We start from the raw sequence: 19,992 nt of genomic DNA on the forward strand, positions 1-19,992 counted from the left end.
AACTAAGATTCCACAAGCCACGTGGCACCCCCCAAACAAAAACAAACCCAAACACCATTCTCACTGCACACTCTCACTTTTAAAGTGTAATGACAGGGCAAGAGTAACTGGGCTTATTTGGATTGTGAAAATGCTGAGAGCTAAATTGGGTAGGTTCTGCTACCTAAGGAGATTTGAGTCTCAACAAGCAAAAGGTCACTTTCTGACCTGTAACTAACCTGGCACTGAGCAGTGCTGCCTTGCATGAAGCAGACCTTGCCCTCTCTACCAAGTCATAGGAAAGTGAACAGGAAGAGTATACCTCTCTTAGGGAGCAGGTGCATGGCGTCCCGGTGGCCCTGCCATTCTTGCACAGTGTTGAACAGTGCCTCCCGTTCACTCTGTAACATGTTCTGCAGCTTCCTCTCCTGGACTATTAACTTCAGGCGCTTTATCCGTTCCCTAGAGCGGGAGATGAAGTCAGGTCTGTGAAGTTGCAGTGATTCCTGAGGAGGAGAAAAAGCCCCCAACCTCACATTAATGATATAGGCTTTTCTCCAAGGGCCTAGAAAAAACAGTACCTGCCTAACAGGTTTGGAAAGCCTGTTTGTAACTTATAGAAAATATCTAGAGTTGAAGAATTATCTAACAACTCCCTGTGCGGGAAAGCTCCAGTAGGAAAATCAGAGGGATCAGAGAAATGCCTTTGGAAAAAGCCAAGAACTAAGGCTGTGGCAATGACAACTCTCCCCAGTGTTGATGGGATAAAGCTTGGCCCGTTGTGCTATTTTTAATTTCCCTTCAAAGAAATACGTCATTAAAAAAAAACATTTTCTGGACTTCCCTGGTGATGCAGTGGTTAAGAATCCCCCTGCCAATGCAGGGGACACAGGTTCGATCCCTGGTCCGGGAAGATCCTACAGGCTGTGGAGCAACTAAGCCCTTGTGCCACAACTACTGAAGCCCGCGCGCCTAGAGCCTGTGCTCTGCAACAAGAGAAGCCACCGTAATGAGAAGCCTGTGTACAGCAAGGAAGAGTAGCCCCCACTCGCCGTAACTAGAGGAAGGCTGCACACAGCAGTGAAGAACCAATGCGGCCAAAAATAAAATAAATAAATAAATGAAATTTAAAAACAAAACAAAAACATTTCCTTTAGCTCCCCAGGTATTTATAAAGAAGAGAGCTGGTGCCTTTAAAACCCTGTGTTAAGCAGAAATAGGAGTTATGTAAATGCAGGAACAAATATAAGGCTGACGCAAACATCAGGCCTCTACTGCACTCCACGTGTTGCTGTGTATATACAAACCGAATGAGCAGCTACACAACATCCTCCCTTCTAGTGCCTTGCCCCAGATACTGAGGGTGATGCACAATTTATAACGGCTAACAGTAAGGCAGCCTTTGATTAATGAGTGTGAGAACAGATGAACTGTGGAGGTGCTAGAAACGAGGATCAGTTGACTATACTTCAGAAAGCCAAGTCACAGGTTTAACTCTTTTGTATCTTGCCCCTTCTTCCTTCTTAAACATATGGCTAAAATTAACTCAATGTCATTGTACCTGTAGGGTTGCTCTCACAAATGGCTTCAGTGGATCTCTGCCTGGGCCTGCTAGTGAACTGTGGCTGTCCATGTGCTGTCCTTGCCAGTTCTTTTCCTGTAGTGGCTCCCTCCAAGGTGTGGTGTTGGTTACTGGTACAAACCAGGAGACACAAGGGCCATGAAACTTGGGCAGGTTTTCCTTCTTAGGACCAGACTTCACATTTTCCACAGGAACAAACCATGAAACTCCTATAGGAATTATTTTTAAGAAAAAAAGAAGATTTTTCACTTTTTTCATCAGAGACGTGCATAATATAGGCTCTCAGGGACTCAGCTGTCAGCGGCCACCAGGAGGCCCTGGAGTCTGCTTAACTGCAGGTGTGACTCAGGAATTGTAGTGTTGGATGCAGTCAGCCCTCTGTATCCATGTACACAGAATCCTTGGGTTCAGGAGGCAGTACTATGCCATCTTACATAAAGGACTTGAGCATCCATGGATTCTGGTATCCATGAGTGGTCCCGGAACCAATCCCCTGCAGATACGGAGGGATGACTGTACTTTCAAAATTTGCCAAGGTGGTGCTGGGGAAAGATAGGGTCAACATTAAATCATTTAGAAACAAAGAATCTTAGCTTTGCAAAAGACTTGAAATTCACTAGTTTTTCTACTAAGAAAGCAGAATTAGAAACTGACCTTCCCAGCAGCTCTGCTTATTCTTCCTTAACTTTCTCTCCCCAGGATAACTGGTAAGGAGCCTTTTCTCTTCTATCTTTTCTTCTGACCAAGAAGTCACATCACTGTCCTCTTCTACTGTAGCCTCGCTAGAACTTGGAGTTGGGAAAGTCATTCCAACATCTCGAGTGTGTTTTCTGACACCATTCACAATCTCCAAGATACCTAAGGGAAACGATCACAACTATCTCTGGGAAGAGCCTTGAGACTCGACTGACAGGTATATTCAAGTCAGTAAATGAAAACTTAAAAAAAATTAATCATTTATTTTCTATTCTGCAAAGAAAACGAATTGAGAAGATCTATAATTTTCATATCTATATCTGGTAAAATAGGGAATTCCTGGTGGTCCTGTGGTTAGGATTCCACACTTCCACTGCAGGGGGCACAGGTTCGATCCCTGGTCGGGGAACGAAGATCCCACGTGCCGTGCAGTGTGGCAAAATAAATAAATAAATGAATAAATCTGGTAAAATATTCAAAACAATCATTGAGACACATTTTTAACAAGTATCGTTATGTAAAAATATTTGTTGAAGATAGTGCTCTGAATGAATGCAAAAGACAACGCAAGCAGAGATGAAAGGTGATATAAACTGTTTTGGAATCATATTATGATTTATTTTTACATCTTTATTGCTTTACAATGGTGTGTTAGTTTCTGCTTTATAACAAAGTGAATCAGTTATACATATACATATGTTCCCATATCTCTTCCCTCTTGCATCTCCCTCCCTCCCACCCTCCCTATCCCACCCCACCAGGCGGTCACAAAGCACCGAGCTGATCTCCCTGTGCTATGCGGCTGCTTCCCACTAGCTATATACCTTACGTTTGGTAGTGTATATATGTCCATGCCTCTCTCTCGCTTAGTCACAGCTTACCCCTCCCCCTCCCCATATCCTCAAGTCCATTCTCTAGTAGGTCTGTGTCTTTATTCTTGTCTTACCCCTAGGTTCTTCATGACGTTTTTTTTCTTAAATTCCATATATATGTGTTAGCATACGGTATTTGTCTTTCTCTTTCTGACTTACTTCACTCCGTATGACAGACTCTAGGTCTATCCACCTCATTACAAATAGCTCAATTTCGCTTCTTTTTATGGCTGAGTAATATTCCATTGTATATATGTGCCACATATTCTTTATGCATTCATCCGATGATGGACACTTAGGTTGTTTCCATCTCCGGACTACTGTAAATAGAGCTGCAATGAACATTTTGGTACATGACTCTTTTTGAATTATGGTTTTCTCAGGGTATATGCCCAGTAGTGGTATTGCTGGGTCATATGGTAGTTCTATTTGTAGATTTTTAAGGAACCTCCATACTGTTCTCCGTAGTGGCTGTACAGATTCACATTCCCACCAGCAGTGCAAGAGTGTTCCCTTTTCTCCACACCCTCTCCAGCATTTATTGTTTCTAGATTTTTTGATGATGGTCATTCTGACTGGTGTGAGATGATATCTCATTGTAGTTTTGATTTGCATTTCTCTAATGATTAATGATCTTGAGCTTTCTATCATGTGTTTGTTGGCAGTCTGTGTATCTCTTTGGAGAAATGTCTATTTAGGTCTTCTGCCCATTTTTGGATTGGGTTGTTTGTTTTTCTGTTATTGAGCTGCATGGGCTGCTTATAAATTTTGGAGATTAATCCTTTGTCAGTTGCTTCATTTGCAAATATTTTCTCCCATTCTGAGGGTTGTCTTTTGGTCTTGTTTATGGTTTCCTTTGCTGTGCAAAAGCTTTGAAGTTTCATTAGGTCCCATTTGTTTATTTTTGCTTTTATTTCCAATTCTCTAGGAAGTGGGTCAAAAAAGATCTTGCTGTGATTTATGTCATAGAGTGTTCTGCCTATGTTTTTCTCTAAGAGTTTGATAGTTTGTGGCCTTACATTTAGGTCTTTAATCCATTTTGAGCTTATTTTTGTGTATGGTGTTAGGGAGTGATCTAATCTCTTACTTTGACATGTACCTGTCCAGTTTTCCCAGCACCACTTATTGAAGTAGCTGTCCTTTCTCCACTGTACATTCCTGCCTCCTTTATCAAAGATAAGATAACCATATGTGCGTGGGTTTATCTCTGGGCTTTCTATCCTGTTCCATTGATCTATCTTTCTCTTTTTGTGCCAGTACCATACTGTCTTGATTACTGTAGCTTTGTAGTATAGTCTGAAGTCAGGGAGCCTGATTCCTCCAGCTCCGTTTTTTGTTCTCAAGATTGCTTTGACCATTCGGAGTCTTTTGTGTTTCCATACAAATTGTGAAATTTTTTGTTCTAGTTCTGTGAAAAATGCCAGTGGTAGTTTGATAGGGATTGTACTGAATCTGTAGATTGCTTTGGGTAGTAGAGTCATTTTCACAATGTTGATTCTTCCAACCCAAGAACATGGTATATCTCTCCAACTATTTGTATCATCTTTAATTTCTTTCATCAGCGTCTTATAATTTTCTGCATACAGGTCTTTTGTCTCCTTAGGTAAGTTAATTCCTAGATATTTTATTCTTTTTGTTGCAATGGTAAATGGGAGTGTTTTCTTGATTTCACTTTCAGATTTTTCATCATTAGTATATAGGAATGCCAGAGATTTCTGTGAATTGATTTTGTACCCTGCTACTTTACCAAATTCTTTGATTAACTCTAGTATTTTTCTGGTAGCATCTTTAGGATTCTCTATGTACAGTATCATATCATCTGCAAACAGTGACAGCTTTACTTCTTCTTTTCTGAGTTGGATTCCTTTAATTTCCTTTTCTTCTCTGATTGCTCTGGCTAAAACTTCCAAAACTATGTTGAAAAAGAGTGGTGAGAGTGGGAAACCTTGTCTTGTTTCTGATCTTAATGAAAATGCTTTCAGTTTTTCACCATTGAGGATGATGTTGGCTGTGGGTTTGGTTACATATGGCCTTTATTATGTTGAGGAAAGTTCCCTCTATGACTACTTTCTGCAGGGTTTTTATCATAAATGGGTGTTGAATTTTTTCAAAAGCTTTCTCTGCATCTCTTGAGATGATCATATGGTTTTTCTCCTTCAATTTGTTAATATGGTGTATCACGTTGTTTGATTTGCATATATTGAAGAATGCTTGCATTCCTGGAATAAACCCCACTTGATCCTTTTAATGAGCTGATCCTTTTAATGATCCTTTTAATGAGCTGTTGGATTCTGTTTGCCAGCATTTTGTTGAGGTTTTTGCATCTATGTTCATTAGTGATATTGGCCTGTAGTTTTCTTTCTTTGTGACATCCTTGTCTGGTTTTGGTATCAAGGTGATGGTGGCCTCGGAGAATGAGTTTGGGAGTGTTCCTCCCTCTGCTATATTGTGGAAGAGTTTGGGAAGGATAGGTGTTAGCTCTTCTCTAAATGTTTGATAGAATTCACCTGTGAAGCCATCTGGCTCTGGGCTTTTGTTTGTTGGAAGATTTTTAATCACAGTTTCAGTGCTTGTGATTGGTCTGTTCATATTTTTTCAGTGCTTGTTATTGGTCTGTTCATATTTTCTATTTCTTCCTAATTCAGTCTTGGCAGGTTGTGCATTTCTAAGAATTTGTCCATTTCTTCCAGGTTGTCCATTTTATTGGCCTAGAGTTGCTTGAGTAATCTCTCATGATCTTTTGTATTTCTGCAGTGTCAGTTGTTACTTCTCCTTTTTCATTTCTAATTCTATTGATTTGAGTCTTCTCCCTTTTCTTCTTGATGAATCTGGCTAATGGTTTATCAATTTGGTTTATCTTCTCAAAGAACCAGCTTTTAGTTTTATTGATCTTTGCAATCATCTCCTTCATTTCTTTTTCATTTATTTCTGATCTGATCTTTATGATTTCTTTCCTTCTGCTAACTTTGGGGTTCTTCTTGTTCTTCTTTGTCTAATTGCTTTAGGTGCAAGGTTAGGTTGTTTATTTGAGATGTTTTCCTGTTTCTTAAGGTAGGATTGTATTGCGATAAACTTCCCTCTTAGAACTGCTTTTGCTGCATCCCATAGATTTTGGGTCATCGTGTCTCCATTGTCATTTGTTTCTAGGTATTTTTTAATTTCCTCTTTGATTTCTTCAGTGATCACTTCGTTATTAAGTAGTGTATTGTTTAGCCTCCATGTGTTTGTATTTTGTACAGCTCTTTTCCTGTAATTGATATCTAGTCTCATAGTGTTGTGGTCAGAAAAGATACTTGATACAATTTCAATTTTCTTAAATTTACCAAGGCTTGATTTTTGACCCAAGATATGATCTATTCTGGAGAATGTTCCATGAGCACTTGAGAAAAATGTGTATTTTGTTGTTTTTGGATGGAATGTCCTATAAATATCAATTAAGTCCATCTTGTTTAATGTATCATTTAAATAAGCTTTCCTTATTTATTTTCATTTTGGATGATCTGTCCATTGGTGAAAGTGGGGTGTTAAAGTCCCCTACTATGAATGTGTTACTGTCGATTTCCCTTCTTATGGCTGTTAGTATTTGCCTTATATATTGAAGTGCTCCTATGTTGGGTGCATAAATATTTACAATTGTTATATCTTCTTCTTGGATCGATCCCTTGATCATTATGTAGTGTCCTTCTTTGTCTCTTGTAATAGTTTTTATTTTAAAGTCTATTTTGTCTGACATAAGAATTGCTACTCCAGCTTTCTTTTGGTTTCCATTTGCATGGAATATATTTTTCCATTCCTTTACTTTCAGTATGTATGTGTCTTTAGGTCTGAAGTGGGTCTCTTGTAGACAGCATATATATGGGTTTTGTTTTTGTATCCATTCAGCCAATCTGTGTCTTTTGGTGGGAGCATTTAGTCCATTTACATTTAAGGTAATTATCGATATGTATGTTCCTATTCCCATTTTCTTAATTGTTTTGGGTTCCTAATTGTAGGTCTTTTCCTTCTCTTGTGTTTCTTGCCTAGAGAAGTTCCTTTAGTATTTGTTGTAAAGCTGGTTTGGTGGTGCTGAACTCTCTCAGCTTTTGCTTGTCTGTAAAGGTTTTAATTTCTCCATCAAATCTGAATGAGATCCTTCCTGGGTAGAGTAATCATGGTTGCAGGTTTTTCTCCTTCATCACTTTAAATATGTCCTGCCAGTCCCTTCTGGCTTGCAGAGTTTCTGCTGAGAGATCAGCTGTTAACCTTATGGGGATTCCCTTGTGTGTTATTTATTGTTTTTCCCTTGCTGCTTTTAATATGTTTTCTTTGTATTTAATTTTTGACAGTTTGATTAATATGTGTCATGGCATATTTCTCCTTGGATTTATCCTGTATGGGACTCTCTGTGCTTCCTGGACTTGATTGACTATTTCCTTTCCCATATTAGGGAAGTTTTCAACTATAATCTCTTCAAATATTTTTCAGTCCCTTTCTTTTTCTCTTCTTCTTCTGGAACCCCTATAATTTGAATGTTGGTGCATTTAATGTTGTCCCAGAGGTCTCTGAGACTGTCCTCAATTCTTTTCATTCTTTTTTCTTTATTCTGCTCTGCAGTAGTTATTTCCACTATTTTATCTTCCAGGTCACTTATCTGTTCTTCTGCCTCAGTTATTCTGCTATTGATCCCATCTAGAGTATTTTTCATTTCATTTATTGTGTTGTTCTTCGTTGCTTGTTTCATCTTTAGTTCTTTTAGGTCCTTGTTAACTGTTTCTTGTATTTTGTCCATTCTATTTCCAAGATTTTGGATCATCTTTACTATCAATATTCTGAATTCTTTTTCATGTAGACTGCCTATTTCCTCTTCATTTATTAGGTCTGGTGCGTTTTTATCTTGCTCCTTCATCTGCTTTGTGTTTTTCTGTCTTCTCATTTTGCTTATCTTACTGTGTTTGGGGTCTCCTTTTTGCAGGCTGCTGGTACGTATTCCCGTATTTTTGGTGTCTGTCCCTAGTGGCTAAGGTTGGTTCAGTGGGTTGTGTAGGCTTCCTGGTGGAGAGGACTAGTGCCTGTATTCTGGTGGATGAGGCTGGGTCTTATCTTTTTGTTGGGCAAGTCCACGTCTGTTGGTGTGTTTTGGGGTGTTTGTGGACTTATTATGATTTTAGGCAGCCTCTCTGATAATGGGTGTGGTTGTTGTCCTGTCTTAGTAGTTGTTTGGCATAAGGTGTCCAGCACTGTAGCTTGCTGGGCGTTGAGTGAAACTGGGTGCTGGTGTTGAGATGGAGATCTCTGGGATTTTTGGCCTTTTGATATTATGTGGAGTTGGGAAGTCTCTTGTGGACCAGTGTCCTGAAGTTGGCTCTCCCACCTCAGAGGCATAGCACTGACTCCTGGTTGCAGCACCAAGAGCCTTTCATCCTCACAGCTCAGAATAAAAGGGAGAAAAAGTAGAAAGAAAGAATTGGTAGAAGTAGAAAGAAAGAAAGAAAGAAAGAAGGGAGGGAGGGAGGGAGGGAGGAAGGGAGGAAGGCAGGAAGGAAGGAACGATGAAAGTAAGGATAAAAGAAAGGAAAGATAAAGTACAATAAAATAAAGATAAAATATAATAAGGTTATTAAAATAAAAAAATTATTAAGAAAAAAAAAGGACGGATAGAACCCTAGGACAAATGGTGGAAGCAAAGTTATACAGACAAAATCTCACACAGAAGCATACACATACACACTCACAAAAAGAGGAAAAGGGGAAAAAATCATAGATCTTGCTCTCAAGGTCCACCTCCTTAATTTGGGATGATTCGTTGTCTATTCATGTATTCCACAGATGCAGGGTACATCACGTTGATTGTGGAGCTTTAATCCGCTGCTTCTGAGGCTGCTGGGAGAGATTTCCCTTTCTCTTCTTTGTTCTCACAGCTCCCTGACTCAGCTTTGGATTTGGCCCCGCCTTTGCGTGTAGGTCGCCGGAGGGCGCCTGTTCTTCGCTCAGACAGGATGGGGTTAAAGGAGCAGCTGCTTTGGCGACTCTGGCTCACTCAGGTCGGGGGGAGGGAGGGGCACGGAGTGCATTGCGGGGTGAACCTGCGGCTGCAGAGGCCAATGGGACGTTGCACCAGCCTGAGGTGCGCCGTGTGTTCTCCCGAGGAAGTTGTCCATGGATCCCGGGACCCTGGAAGTGGCGGGCTGCACAGGGTCACCGGAATGTGGGTGTGGATAGTAACCTGTGCTCGCACACAGGCTTCTTGGTGGCGGTGGCAGCAGCCTTAGCGTCTCATGCCTGTCTCCGGGATCGGCGCTTTTAGCCGCAGCTCGCGCAGGACTCTGGAGCTCCCCCAAGTAGTGCTCTTAATCCCCTCTCCTCACGCACCAGGAAACAAAGAGGGAAGAAAAAGTCTCTTGCCTCTTCGGCAGCTCCAGACTTTTCCCCGGACTCCCTCCAGGCTAGCCGTGGTGCACTAATCCCTGCAGGCTGTGTTCACACCGCCAACCCCAGTCCTCTCCCTGCGCTCCAACCGAAGCCGGAGCCTCAGGTCCCAGCCCCGCCCGCTGCGGCGGGTGAGCAGACAAGCCTCTAGGGCTGGTGAGTGCTGGTCGGCACCGATCCTCTGTTCCGGAATCTCTCCGCTTTGCCCTCCGCACCCCGGTGGCTGCGCTGTCCTCCGCGGCTCCGAAGCTTTCCCCCTCCGCCACCTGCAGTCTCTGCCCACGAAGGGGCTTCCTCGTGTGTGGAAACCTTTCCTCCTTCACAACTTCCTCCCACTGGTGCAGGTCCCATCCCTATCCTTTTGTCTCTGTTTATTCTTTTATCTTTTGCCCTACGCAGGTACGTGTGGAGTTTCTTGGCTTTGGGGAGGTCTGAGGTCTTCTGCCTGCATTCAGTAGGTGTTCTGTAGCTCATTGAAGTTTTGATTTGCATTTCTCTATTGATGTTGAGCATTCTTTTATGTGTTTGTTGGCAGTCTCTACATCTTCTTTGGAGAAATGTCTATTTAGAACTTCTGCCCATTTTTTTGATTGGGTTGTTTGTTTTTTTGTTATTGAGCTGCATGAGCTGCTTATAAATTTTGGAGATTAATCCTTTGTCAGTTGCTTCATTTGCAAATATTTTCTCCCATTCTGAGGGTTGTCTTTTGGTCTTGTTTATGGTTTCCTTTGCTGTGCAAAAGCTTTGAAGTTTCATTAGGTCCCATTTGTTTATTTTTGTTTTATTTCCATTTCTATAGGAGGTGGGTCAAAAAGGATCTTGCTGTGATTTATGTCATAGAGTGCTCTGCCTATGTTTTCCTCTAAGAGTTTGATAGTTTGTGGCCTTACATTTAGGTCTTTAATCCATCTTGAGCTTATTTTTGTGTATGGTGTTAGGGATTTGATCTAATCTCATACTTTTACATGTACCTGTCCAGTTTTCCAAGCACCACTTATTAAAGAGGCTGTCCTTTCTCCACTGTACATTCCTGCCTCCTTTATCAAAGATAAGATAACCATATGTGTGTGGGTTTATCTCTGGGCTTTCTATCCTGTTCCATTGATCTATCTTTCTCTTTTTGTGCCAGTACCATACTGTCTTGATTACTGTAGCTCTGTAGTATAGTCTGAAGTCAGGGAGCCTGATTCCAGCTCCGTTTTTTGTTCTCAAGATTGCTTTGACCATTCAGAGTCTTTTTTGTTTCCATACAAATTGTGAAATTTTTTGTTCTAGTTCTGTGAAAAATGCCAGTGGTAGTTTGATAGGGATTGCATTGAATCTGTAGATTGCTTTGGGTGGTAGAGTCATTTTCAAAATGTTGATTCTTCCAATGCAAGTACACGGTATATCTCTCCATCTATTTGTATCATATTTAATTTCTTTCATCAGTGTCTTATAATTTTCTGCATACAGGTTTTTTGTCTCCTTAGGTAGGTTTATTCCTAGATATTTTATCCTTTTTGTTGCAGTGGTAAATAGGATTGTTTTCTTGATTTCAATTTCAGATTTTTCATCATTAGTGTATAGGAATGCCAGAGATTTCTGTGCATTAATTTTCTATTCTGCTACTTTACCAAATTCATTGATTAATTCTAGTATTTTTCTGGTAGCATCTTTAGGATTCACTATGTATAGTATCATGTCATCTGCAAACAGTGACAGCTTTACTTCTTCTTTTCCGATTGGGATTCCCTTTATTTCTTTTCCTTCTCTGATTGTGTGGCTAAAACTTCCAAGACTATGTTGAATAAGAATGGTGAGAGTGGACAACCTTGTCTTCTTACTAATCTTAGTGGGAATGGTTTCAGTTTTTCACCATTGCGGACGATGTTGGCTGTGGGTTTGTCAGATATGGCCTTTATTATGTTGAGAAAAGTTCCCTCTATGCTTACTTTCTGCAGGGTTTTTATCATAAATGGGTGTTGAATTTTATCGAAAGATTTCTCTGCATCTCTTGAGATGATCATAGGTTTTTCACCTTCAGTATGTTAATATGGTGTATCACATTGATTGATTTGCGTATATTGAAGAATCCTTGCATTCCTGGAATAAACCCCACTTGATCATGGTGTATGATCCTTTTAATGAGCTGTTGGATTCTGTTTGCTAGTATTTTGTTGAGGATTTTTGCATCTATGTTCATCAGTGATATTGACCTGTAGTTTTCTTTCTTTGTGACATCCTTGTCTGGTTTTGGTATCAAGGTGATGGTGGCCTTGGAGAATTAGTCTGGGAGTGTTCCTCCCTCTGCTATATTGTGGAAGAGTTTGAGAAGGGCAGGTGTTAGCTCTTCTCTAAATGTTTGATAGAATTCACCTGTGAAGACAACTGGTCCTGGACTTTTGTTTGTTGGAAGATTTTTAATCACAGTTTCAATTTCAGTGCTTGTGATTGGTCTGTTCATATTTTGTATTTCTTCCTGATTCAGTCTTGTCAGGTTGTGCATTTCTAAGAAATTGTCCATTTCTTCCAGGTTGTCCATTTTATTGGCCTAGAGTTGCTTGTAGTAATCTCTCATGATCTTTTGTATTTCTGCAGTGTCAGTTGTTACTTCTCCTTTTTCATTTCTAATTCTATTGATTTGAGTCTTCTCCCTTTTTTTTCTTGATGAGTCTGGCTAATGGTTTATCAATTTTGTTTATCTTCTCAAAGAACCAGCTTTAGTTTTATTGATCTTTGCTATCGTTTCCTTCATTTCTTTTTCATTTATTTCTGATCTGATCTTTATGATTTCTTTCCTTCTGCTAACTTTGGGGTTTTTTTGTTCTTCTTTCTCTAATTGCTTTAGGTGCAAGGTTATGTTGTTTATTCGAGATGTTTCCTGTTTCTTAAGGTACGATTGTATTGCTATAAACTTCCCTCTTAGAACTACTTTTGCTGCATCCCATAGGTTTTGGGTCATCTTGTCTCAACTGTCATTTGATTCTAGGTATTTCTTAATTTCCTCTTTGATTTCTTCAGTGATCACTTCGTTATTAAGTAGTGTATTGTTTAGCCTCCATGTGTTTGTATTTTTTTTTCTTTTTCTGTACGCAGGCCTGTCACTGCTGTGGCCTCTCCTGTTGCGGAGCTCAGGCTCTGGACGTGCAGGCTCAGCAGCCATGGCTCACGGGCCCAGCTGCTCCATGGCACGTGGGATCCTCCCGGACTGGTGCACGAACCCACGTCCCCTGCATCGGCAGGCGGACTCCCAACCACTGTGCCACCAGGGAAGCTCGTGTTTGTATTTTTTACAGATCTTTTCCTGTAATTGATATCTAGTCTCATAGCATTGTGGTCGAAAAAGATACTTGATACATTTTCAATTTTCTTAAATTTACCAATGCTTGATTTGTGACCCAAGATACAATCTATCCTGGAGAATGTACCATGAGCACTTGAGAAAAATGTGTATTTTGTTGTTTTTGGATGGAATGTCCTATAAATATCAATTAAGTCCATCTTGTTTAATGTATCATTTAAATAAGCTTTCCTTATTTATTTTCATTTTGGATGATCTGTCCATTGGTGAAAGTGGGGTGTTAAAGTCCCCTACTATGAATGTGTTACTGTCGATTTCCCTTCTTATGGCTGTTAGTATTTGCCTTATATATTGAAGTGCTCCTATGTTGGGTGCATAAATATTTACAATTGTTATATCTTCTTCTTGGATCGATCCCTTGATCATTATGTAGTGTCCTTCTTTGTCTCTTGTAATAGTTTTTATTTTTTATTTTATTTTATTTTTTTTTGTGGTTCGCGGGCCTCTCACTGCCGTGGCCTCTCCCGTTGCGGAGCACAGGCTCAGCGGCCATGGCTCACGGGCCCAGCCGCTCCGCGGCACGTGGGATCTTCCCGGACCGGGGCACGAACCCGTGTCCCCTGCATCGGCAGGTAGACTCTCAACCACTGTGCCACCAGGGAAGCCCAATAGTTTTTATTTTAAAGTCTATTTTGTCTGACATAAGAATTGCTACTCCAGCTTTCTTTTGGTTTCCATTTGCATGGAATATATTTTTCCATTCCTTTACTTTCAGTATGTATGTGTCTTTAGGTCTGAAGTGGGTCTCTTGTAGACAGCATATATATGGGTCTTGTTTTTGTATCCATTCAGCCAATCTGTGTCTTTTGGTGGGAGCATTTAGTCCATTTACATTTAAGGTAATTATCGATATGTATGTTCCTATTCCCATTTTCTTAATTGTTTTGGGTTCCTAATTGTAGGTCTTTTCCTTCTCTTGTGTTTCTTGCCTAGAGAAGTTCCTTTAGTATTTGTTGTAAAGCTGGTTTGGTGGTGCTGAACTCTCTCAGCTTTTGCTTGTCTGTAAAGGTTTTAATTTCTCCATCAAATCTGAATGAGATCCTTCCTGGGTAGAGTAATCATGGTTGCAGGTTTTTCTCCTTCATCACTTTAAATATGTCCTGCCAGTCCCTTCTGGCTTGCAGAGTTTCTGCTGAGAGATCAGCTGTTAACCTTATGGGGATTCCCTTGTGTGTTATTTATTGTTTTTCCCTTGCTGCTTTTAATATGTTTTCTTTGTATTTAATTTTTGACAGTTTGATTAATATGTGTCATGGCATATTTCTCCTTGGATTTATCCTGTAGGGGACTCTCTGTGCTTCCTGGACTTGACTGACTATTTCCTTTCCCATATTAGGGAAGTTTTCAACTATAATCTCTTCAAATATTTTTCAGTCCCTGTCTTTTTCTCTTCTTCTTCTGGAACCCCTATAATTCGAATGTTGGTGCATTTAATGTTGTCCCAGAGGTCTCTGAGACTGTCCTCAATTCTTTTCATTCTTTTTTCTTTATTCTGCTCTGCAGTAGTTATTTCCACTATTTTATCTTCCAGGTCACTTATCCGTTCTTCTGCCTCGGTTATTCTGCTATTGATCCCATCTAGAGTATTTTTCATTTCATTTATTGTGTTGTTCATCATTGTTTGTTTCATCTTTAGTCCTTCTAGGTCCTTGTTAAATGTTTTTTGCATTTTGTTTATTCTATTTCCAAGATTTTGGATCATCTTTACTATCATTATTCTGAATTCTTTTTCATGTAGACTGCCTATTTCCTCTTCATTTGTTAGGTCTGGTGCGTTTTTATCTTGCTCCTTCATCTGCTTTGTGTTTTTCTGTCTTCTCATTTTGTTTATCTTACTGTGTTTGGGGTCTCCTTTTTGCAGGCTGCTGGTACGTATTCCCGTATTTTTGGTGTCTGTCCCTAGTGGCTAAGGTTGGTTCAGTGGGTTGTGTAGGCTTCCTGGCGGAGGGGACTAGTGCCTGTGTTCTGGTGGATAAGCCTGGATCTTGCCTTTCTGGTGGGCAGGTCCACGTCTGTTGGTGTGTTTTGGGGTGTTTGTGGACTTATTATGATTTTAGGCAGCTTCTCTGCTAATGGGTGATGTTGTGTTTCTGTCTTGCTAGTTGTTTTGCATAGAGTGTCCAGCACTGTAGCTTGCTGGTCATTGAGTGAAGCTGGGTGCTGGTGTTGAGATGGAGATGTCTGGGAGATTTTTGCCGTTTGGTACTATGAGGAGCTGGAGGGTCTCTTGTGGACCAGTGTCCTGAAGTTGGCTCTCCCACCTCAGAGGCACAGCACTGACTCCTGGCTGGAGCACCAAGAGCCTTTCATCCACATAGCTCAGAATAAAAGTGAGAAAAAGTGGAAAGAAAGAATTAGTAGAAGTAGAAAGAAAGAACAAAAGAAAGAAAGAAAGAAAAGAGGGAGGGAGGGAGGCAGAGAGGAAAGAAAGAAGGAGCGAGGGAAGGAAAAGAGAAAGAAAGAAAGAAGATAATGTAAAAAAAATCAAGTAAGATAAAATATAATAAAGCTATTAAAATAAAAAATAATTATTAAGAAAAAAAACGGATGGATAGAACCCAAGGACAAATGGTGTAAGCAAAGCTATACAGACACAATCTCACACAGAAGCATACACATACACACTCACAAAAAGAGGAAAAGGGGAAGAAATCATAAATCTTGTACTCAAAGTCCACCTCCTCAATTTGGGATGATTCATTTTCTAAAGGAGGGAAGGAAGGAAAGAGAGAGAGAGAAAGAAAGAAAGAAAGAAAGAAAGAGAGAGAGAGAGAGAGAGAGAGAGAGAGAAAGAAAGAAAGAAAGAAGATGAAGTAAAATAAAATAAAGTTGTTAAAATAAAAATAATTATTAAGAAAAAAACAAAAAAAAAACGGACAGAGAGAACCCTAGGACAAGTGGTGTATGCAAAGCTATACAGACAAAATCTCACACAGAAGCATACACATACACACTCACAAAAAGAGGAAAAGGGGAAGAAATCATAAATCTTGCTCTCAAAGTCCACCTCCTCAATTTGGGATGATTCGTTGTCTATTCATGTATTCCACATATGCAGGGTACATCAAGTTGATTGTGGAGCTTTAATCCGCTGCTTCTGAGGCTGCTGGGAGAGATTTCCCTTTCTCTTCTTTGTTCTCACAGCTCACAGGGGCTCAGCTTTGGATCTGGCCCCGCCTCTGCGTGTAAGTCGCTGGAGGGCGTCTGTTCTTCGCTCAGACAGGATGGGGTTAAAGGAGCCGCTGAATCGGGGGCTCTGGCTCACTCAGGCCGGGGGGATGAAGGGGTATGGAGTGCGGGGCGAGCCTGCGGTCGCAGAGGCCAGCGTGACGTTGCACCAGCCTGAGGCGCGCTGTGTGTTCTCCCGGGGAAGTTGTCCCTGTATCAAGGGACCCTGGCAGTTGTGGGCTGCACAGGCTCCCCGGAATGGGGGTGTGGATAGTGACCTGTGCTCGCACACAGGCCTCTTGGTGGCGGCAGCAGTAGCCTTAGTATCTCATGCCCATCTCTGGTGTCCGTGCTTTTAGCTGGGGCTCGCGCCCGTCTCTGGAGCTTCTTTAATCAGCGCTCTTAATCCCCTCTCCTCGTGCACCAGGAAACAAAGAGGGAAGAAAAAGTCTCTTGCCTCTTCGGCAGCTCCAGACTTTTCCCCAGACTCCCTCCAGGCTAGCCGTGGTGCACTAACCCCCTGCAGGCTGTGTTCACGCTGCCAACCCCAGTCCTCTCCCTGCGCTCTGACCGAAGCCGGAGCCTCAGCTCCCAGCTCCGCCCGCCCTGGCGGGTGAGCAGACAAGCCTCTCGGGCTGGTGAGTGCTGGTCGGCACCGATCCTCTGTGCGGGAATCTCTCCGCTTTACCCTCCGCACCCCAGTGGCTGCACTCTCCTCCGCAGCTCCGAAGCTTCCCGCCTCCGCCACCCGCAGTCTCCGCCCGCGAAGGGGCTTCCTCGTGTGTGGAAACCTTTCCTCCTTCACAGCTCCCTCCCACTGGTGCAGGTCCCATCCCTATCCTTTTGTCTCTGTTTTTTCTTTTTTCTTTTGCCCTACCGAGGTACGTGGTGGGGGTGTTCTTGCCTTTTGGGAGGTCTGAGGTCTTCTGCCAGCATTCAGTAGGTGTTCTGCAGGAGTTGTTCCACATGTAGATGTATTTCTGGTGTATCTGTAGGGAGGAAGGTGATCTCCGCGTCTTACTCTTCCGCCATCTTCCCCTCATCCCGGAATCATATTATTGTACTTACTACATCAAGCCTCTTCAATGTTTATTGTAATTTCGGTATGTGAGATTTTATATTTCCTTATTTTTTAGAACAAGTTTGAGTTGTATTTTCTCTTATTGCCATCCGAAAGTATCCTAACTATGATAAGTAATATACATGATTTTCTTATTATGATACCCGAGTAAGGAAGGGTAGTTTCACTATTACCATTAGAGTTGGATTTTTTATTCCACTTCAGTAAAGGAAAAAAATTTAAGCCTTCAAAATCGCAGGCTACTGCTTCTTCTTGGGTGGGGTGAAGGGGTATGAGGGAGAGAGAAGAAGAGAGGGAAGACGAGGGTAGAGATAGAGAGATGGAGGGTGTGTGTGTATGTGACAGAGAGAGAGAGGGAGAGAGGATTTTCATTTGTCAGTTTAGATATTAGAGGGAAAGAACTACTAATATGGATTCAATGGGAAAAGGATTTCAGCTCTGGTCCCAAGTGAGAGGGACAGTAAGTGCTTATAGTCCTACTGGCAGTCACCCAGGTAAGGAAGAGGTGAACAGATGTAAAGACATGACTCGAAGGGAAAAATAATCAAGGGGCAAGTTGATTTCTGTGTTATAAAGTCAAAAGATATAGGAAATCATAAAGTGAAAAGCCTCCTTCCCACTCTTGTTCTCCATTCATTAAGTTTATAACCCTGTGATTCCAGAGAATTTTTTGCGCATATTTAAGCAATTCTCTTCCTTCCTTTGTTTTTTAAATACATGTAGTAGCATGCTATACACTATTTTGTATGTTGCTTTTTCTTTTTAACTATATATCTCGGAGATCTTGGCATATTAGTAGCAAGAGCTTCCTCATCCCATGTAGGACTTCATTATATGGATATACAATAACTTATTTAACAATTTGGCTACTGATGGACATCTAAGTTGATTTTACTTTTCTGCTTATAATAAACAATACTCCAGTGGTAAATTCTGTACACTTGCCATTTTACACATATGCACTGTATATTTATAGGCTAAACTCCTAAAGTAAAAGTGCTGGGTCAAAGTAATTTTTGTTTTTCCGTACACGGGGCTCTCACTGTTGTGGCCTCTCCCATTGCAGAGCACAGGCTCCGGACGCGCAGGCTCAGCGGCCATGGCTCACGGGTCCAGCCGCTCCGCGGCATGTGGGATCCTCCCGGACCGGGGCACGAACCTGTGTCCCCTACATCAACAGGCGGACTCTCAACTACTGCACCACCAGGGAAGCCCAGGTCAAAGTAATTTGGATAGAAACTGCCAAATAGAGGTTGTACTCCCAACTTATATTCCTACTAGAATGTACCTATTTCCTTACAGGCTTTCCCACAAACATACTATCAAACTTAGATTTTTGTCAATCTGATAGCTGACAAATGGCATTGGAGCATAGTTTTCTTTTTTTTTTTTAAACATCTTTATTGGAGTATAATTGCTTTACAATGGTGTGTTAGTTTCTGCTTTATAACAAAGTGAATCAATTATACATATACATATGTTCCCATATCTCTTCCCTCTTGCGTCTCCCTCCCTCCCACCCTCCCTATTCCCACCCTTCTAGGTGGTCACAAAGCACCGAGCTGATCTCCCTGTGCTATGCGGCTGCTTCCTACTAGCAACCTATTTTATGTGTGGTAGTGTATACATGTACATGCCACTCTCTCACATTGTCACAGCTTACCCTTCTCCCTCCCCATATCCTCAAGTCCATTCTCTAGTAGGTCTGTGTCTTTATTCCCGTCTTACCCCTAGGTTCTTCATGACATTTTTTTTCTTAGATTCCATATATATGTGTTAGCATACGGTATTTGTTTTTCTCTTTCTGACTTACTTCATCTGTATGACAGACTCTACCTCCATCCACCTCACTACAAATAACTCAATTTCATTTCTTTTTATGGCTGAGTAATATTCCATTGTATATATGTGCCACATATTCTTTATCCATTCATCTGATGATGGACACTTAGGTTGCTTCCATCTCCTGGCTATTGTAAATAGAGCTGCAATGAACATTTTGGTACATGACTCTTTTTGGTTTTGGTTTTTTATGGTTTTCTCAGGGTATATGCCCAGTAGTGGGATTGCTGGGTCGTATGGTCATTCTATTTGTAGTTTTTTAAGGAACCTCCATACTGTTCTCCATAGTGGCTGTATCAATTTACATTCCCACCAGCAATGCAAGAGTGTTCCCTTTTCTCCACACCCTCTCCAGCATTTATTGTTTCTAGATTGTTTGATTATGGCCATTCTGACCAGTGTGAGATGATATCTCATTGTAGTTTTGATTTGCATTTCTCTAACGATTACTGATATTGAGCATTCTTTCACGTGTTTGTTGGCAGTCTGTATATCTTCTTTGGAGAAATGTCTATTTAGGTCTTCTATCCATTTTTGGATTGGGTTGTTTGGTTTTTTTGTTATTGAGCTGCACAAGCTGCTTGTAAATAGTTTTAATCTTCATTTCTTTTATTGTGAGTGAGGTTGAGTATCTTACCATAGTTTTAAGAGCTACCTGTATTTCCATGGAAATGTTTAAATTAATTTACCTGCTTGTATGCCCTTATTTAACATATGTACATTTTGCTTGTTGCAAAGGGTAGAGCTCAAGCTCCAGAAGCTGCTGGTAGAAGACGAAACAGAGTCAGAAGAAATATGGTCTGTCACCTGGAAGAACAAGAGATCCTGTCATCATTACCTGTAGTCAATGGCACAGTTACCCAAGGGATAAGAAAATACTATCACCAAGAGCCCTTTCTAATTCAGTTCAAACTGTTGAGATGAGGTTGCCAGGAAGCTTGTGACGATGTGAACATGCTACTACACACTTCTGGATGGGGAGGAGGATGCTGCTGCAGTTGGATACGAGACTGAGCTGTTTTAA

At 41.1% G+C, this 19,992-nt stretch overlaps 1 protein-coding gene across 1 annotated transcript in view; it reads right to left on the reverse strand.

The window, feature by feature from the left end:
• The window catches only part of LOC125960852 (putative ALMS1-like protein), a 78,849-nt gene that overhangs the window by 9,402 nt on the left and 49,455 nt on the right, over positions 1-19,992 (reverse strand). Inside the window, exons 3-5 of the mRNA XM_049696155.1 lie at positions 2,216-2,419; positions 1,541-1,770; positions 302-485 (exon numbers count right to left, since the gene is read on the reverse strand). Of these exons, the coding sequence (XP_049552112.1) occupies positions 302-485; positions 1,541-1,770; positions 2,216-2,369 (568 nt within the window). The 5' untranslated portion in view covers positions 2,370-2,419. The remainder of the gene's footprint in view (positions 1-301; positions 486-1,540; positions 1,771-2,215; positions 2,420-19,992) is intronic.

The sequence above is a fragment of the Orcinus orca genome, chromosome 13, assembly GCF_937001465.1.
Source record: "Orcinus orca chromosome 13, mOrcOrc1.1, whole genome shotgun sequence".
NCBI classification, from domain to species: domain Eukaryota; kingdom Metazoa; phylum Chordata; class Mammalia; order Artiodactyla; family Delphinidae; genus Orcinus; species Orcinus orca.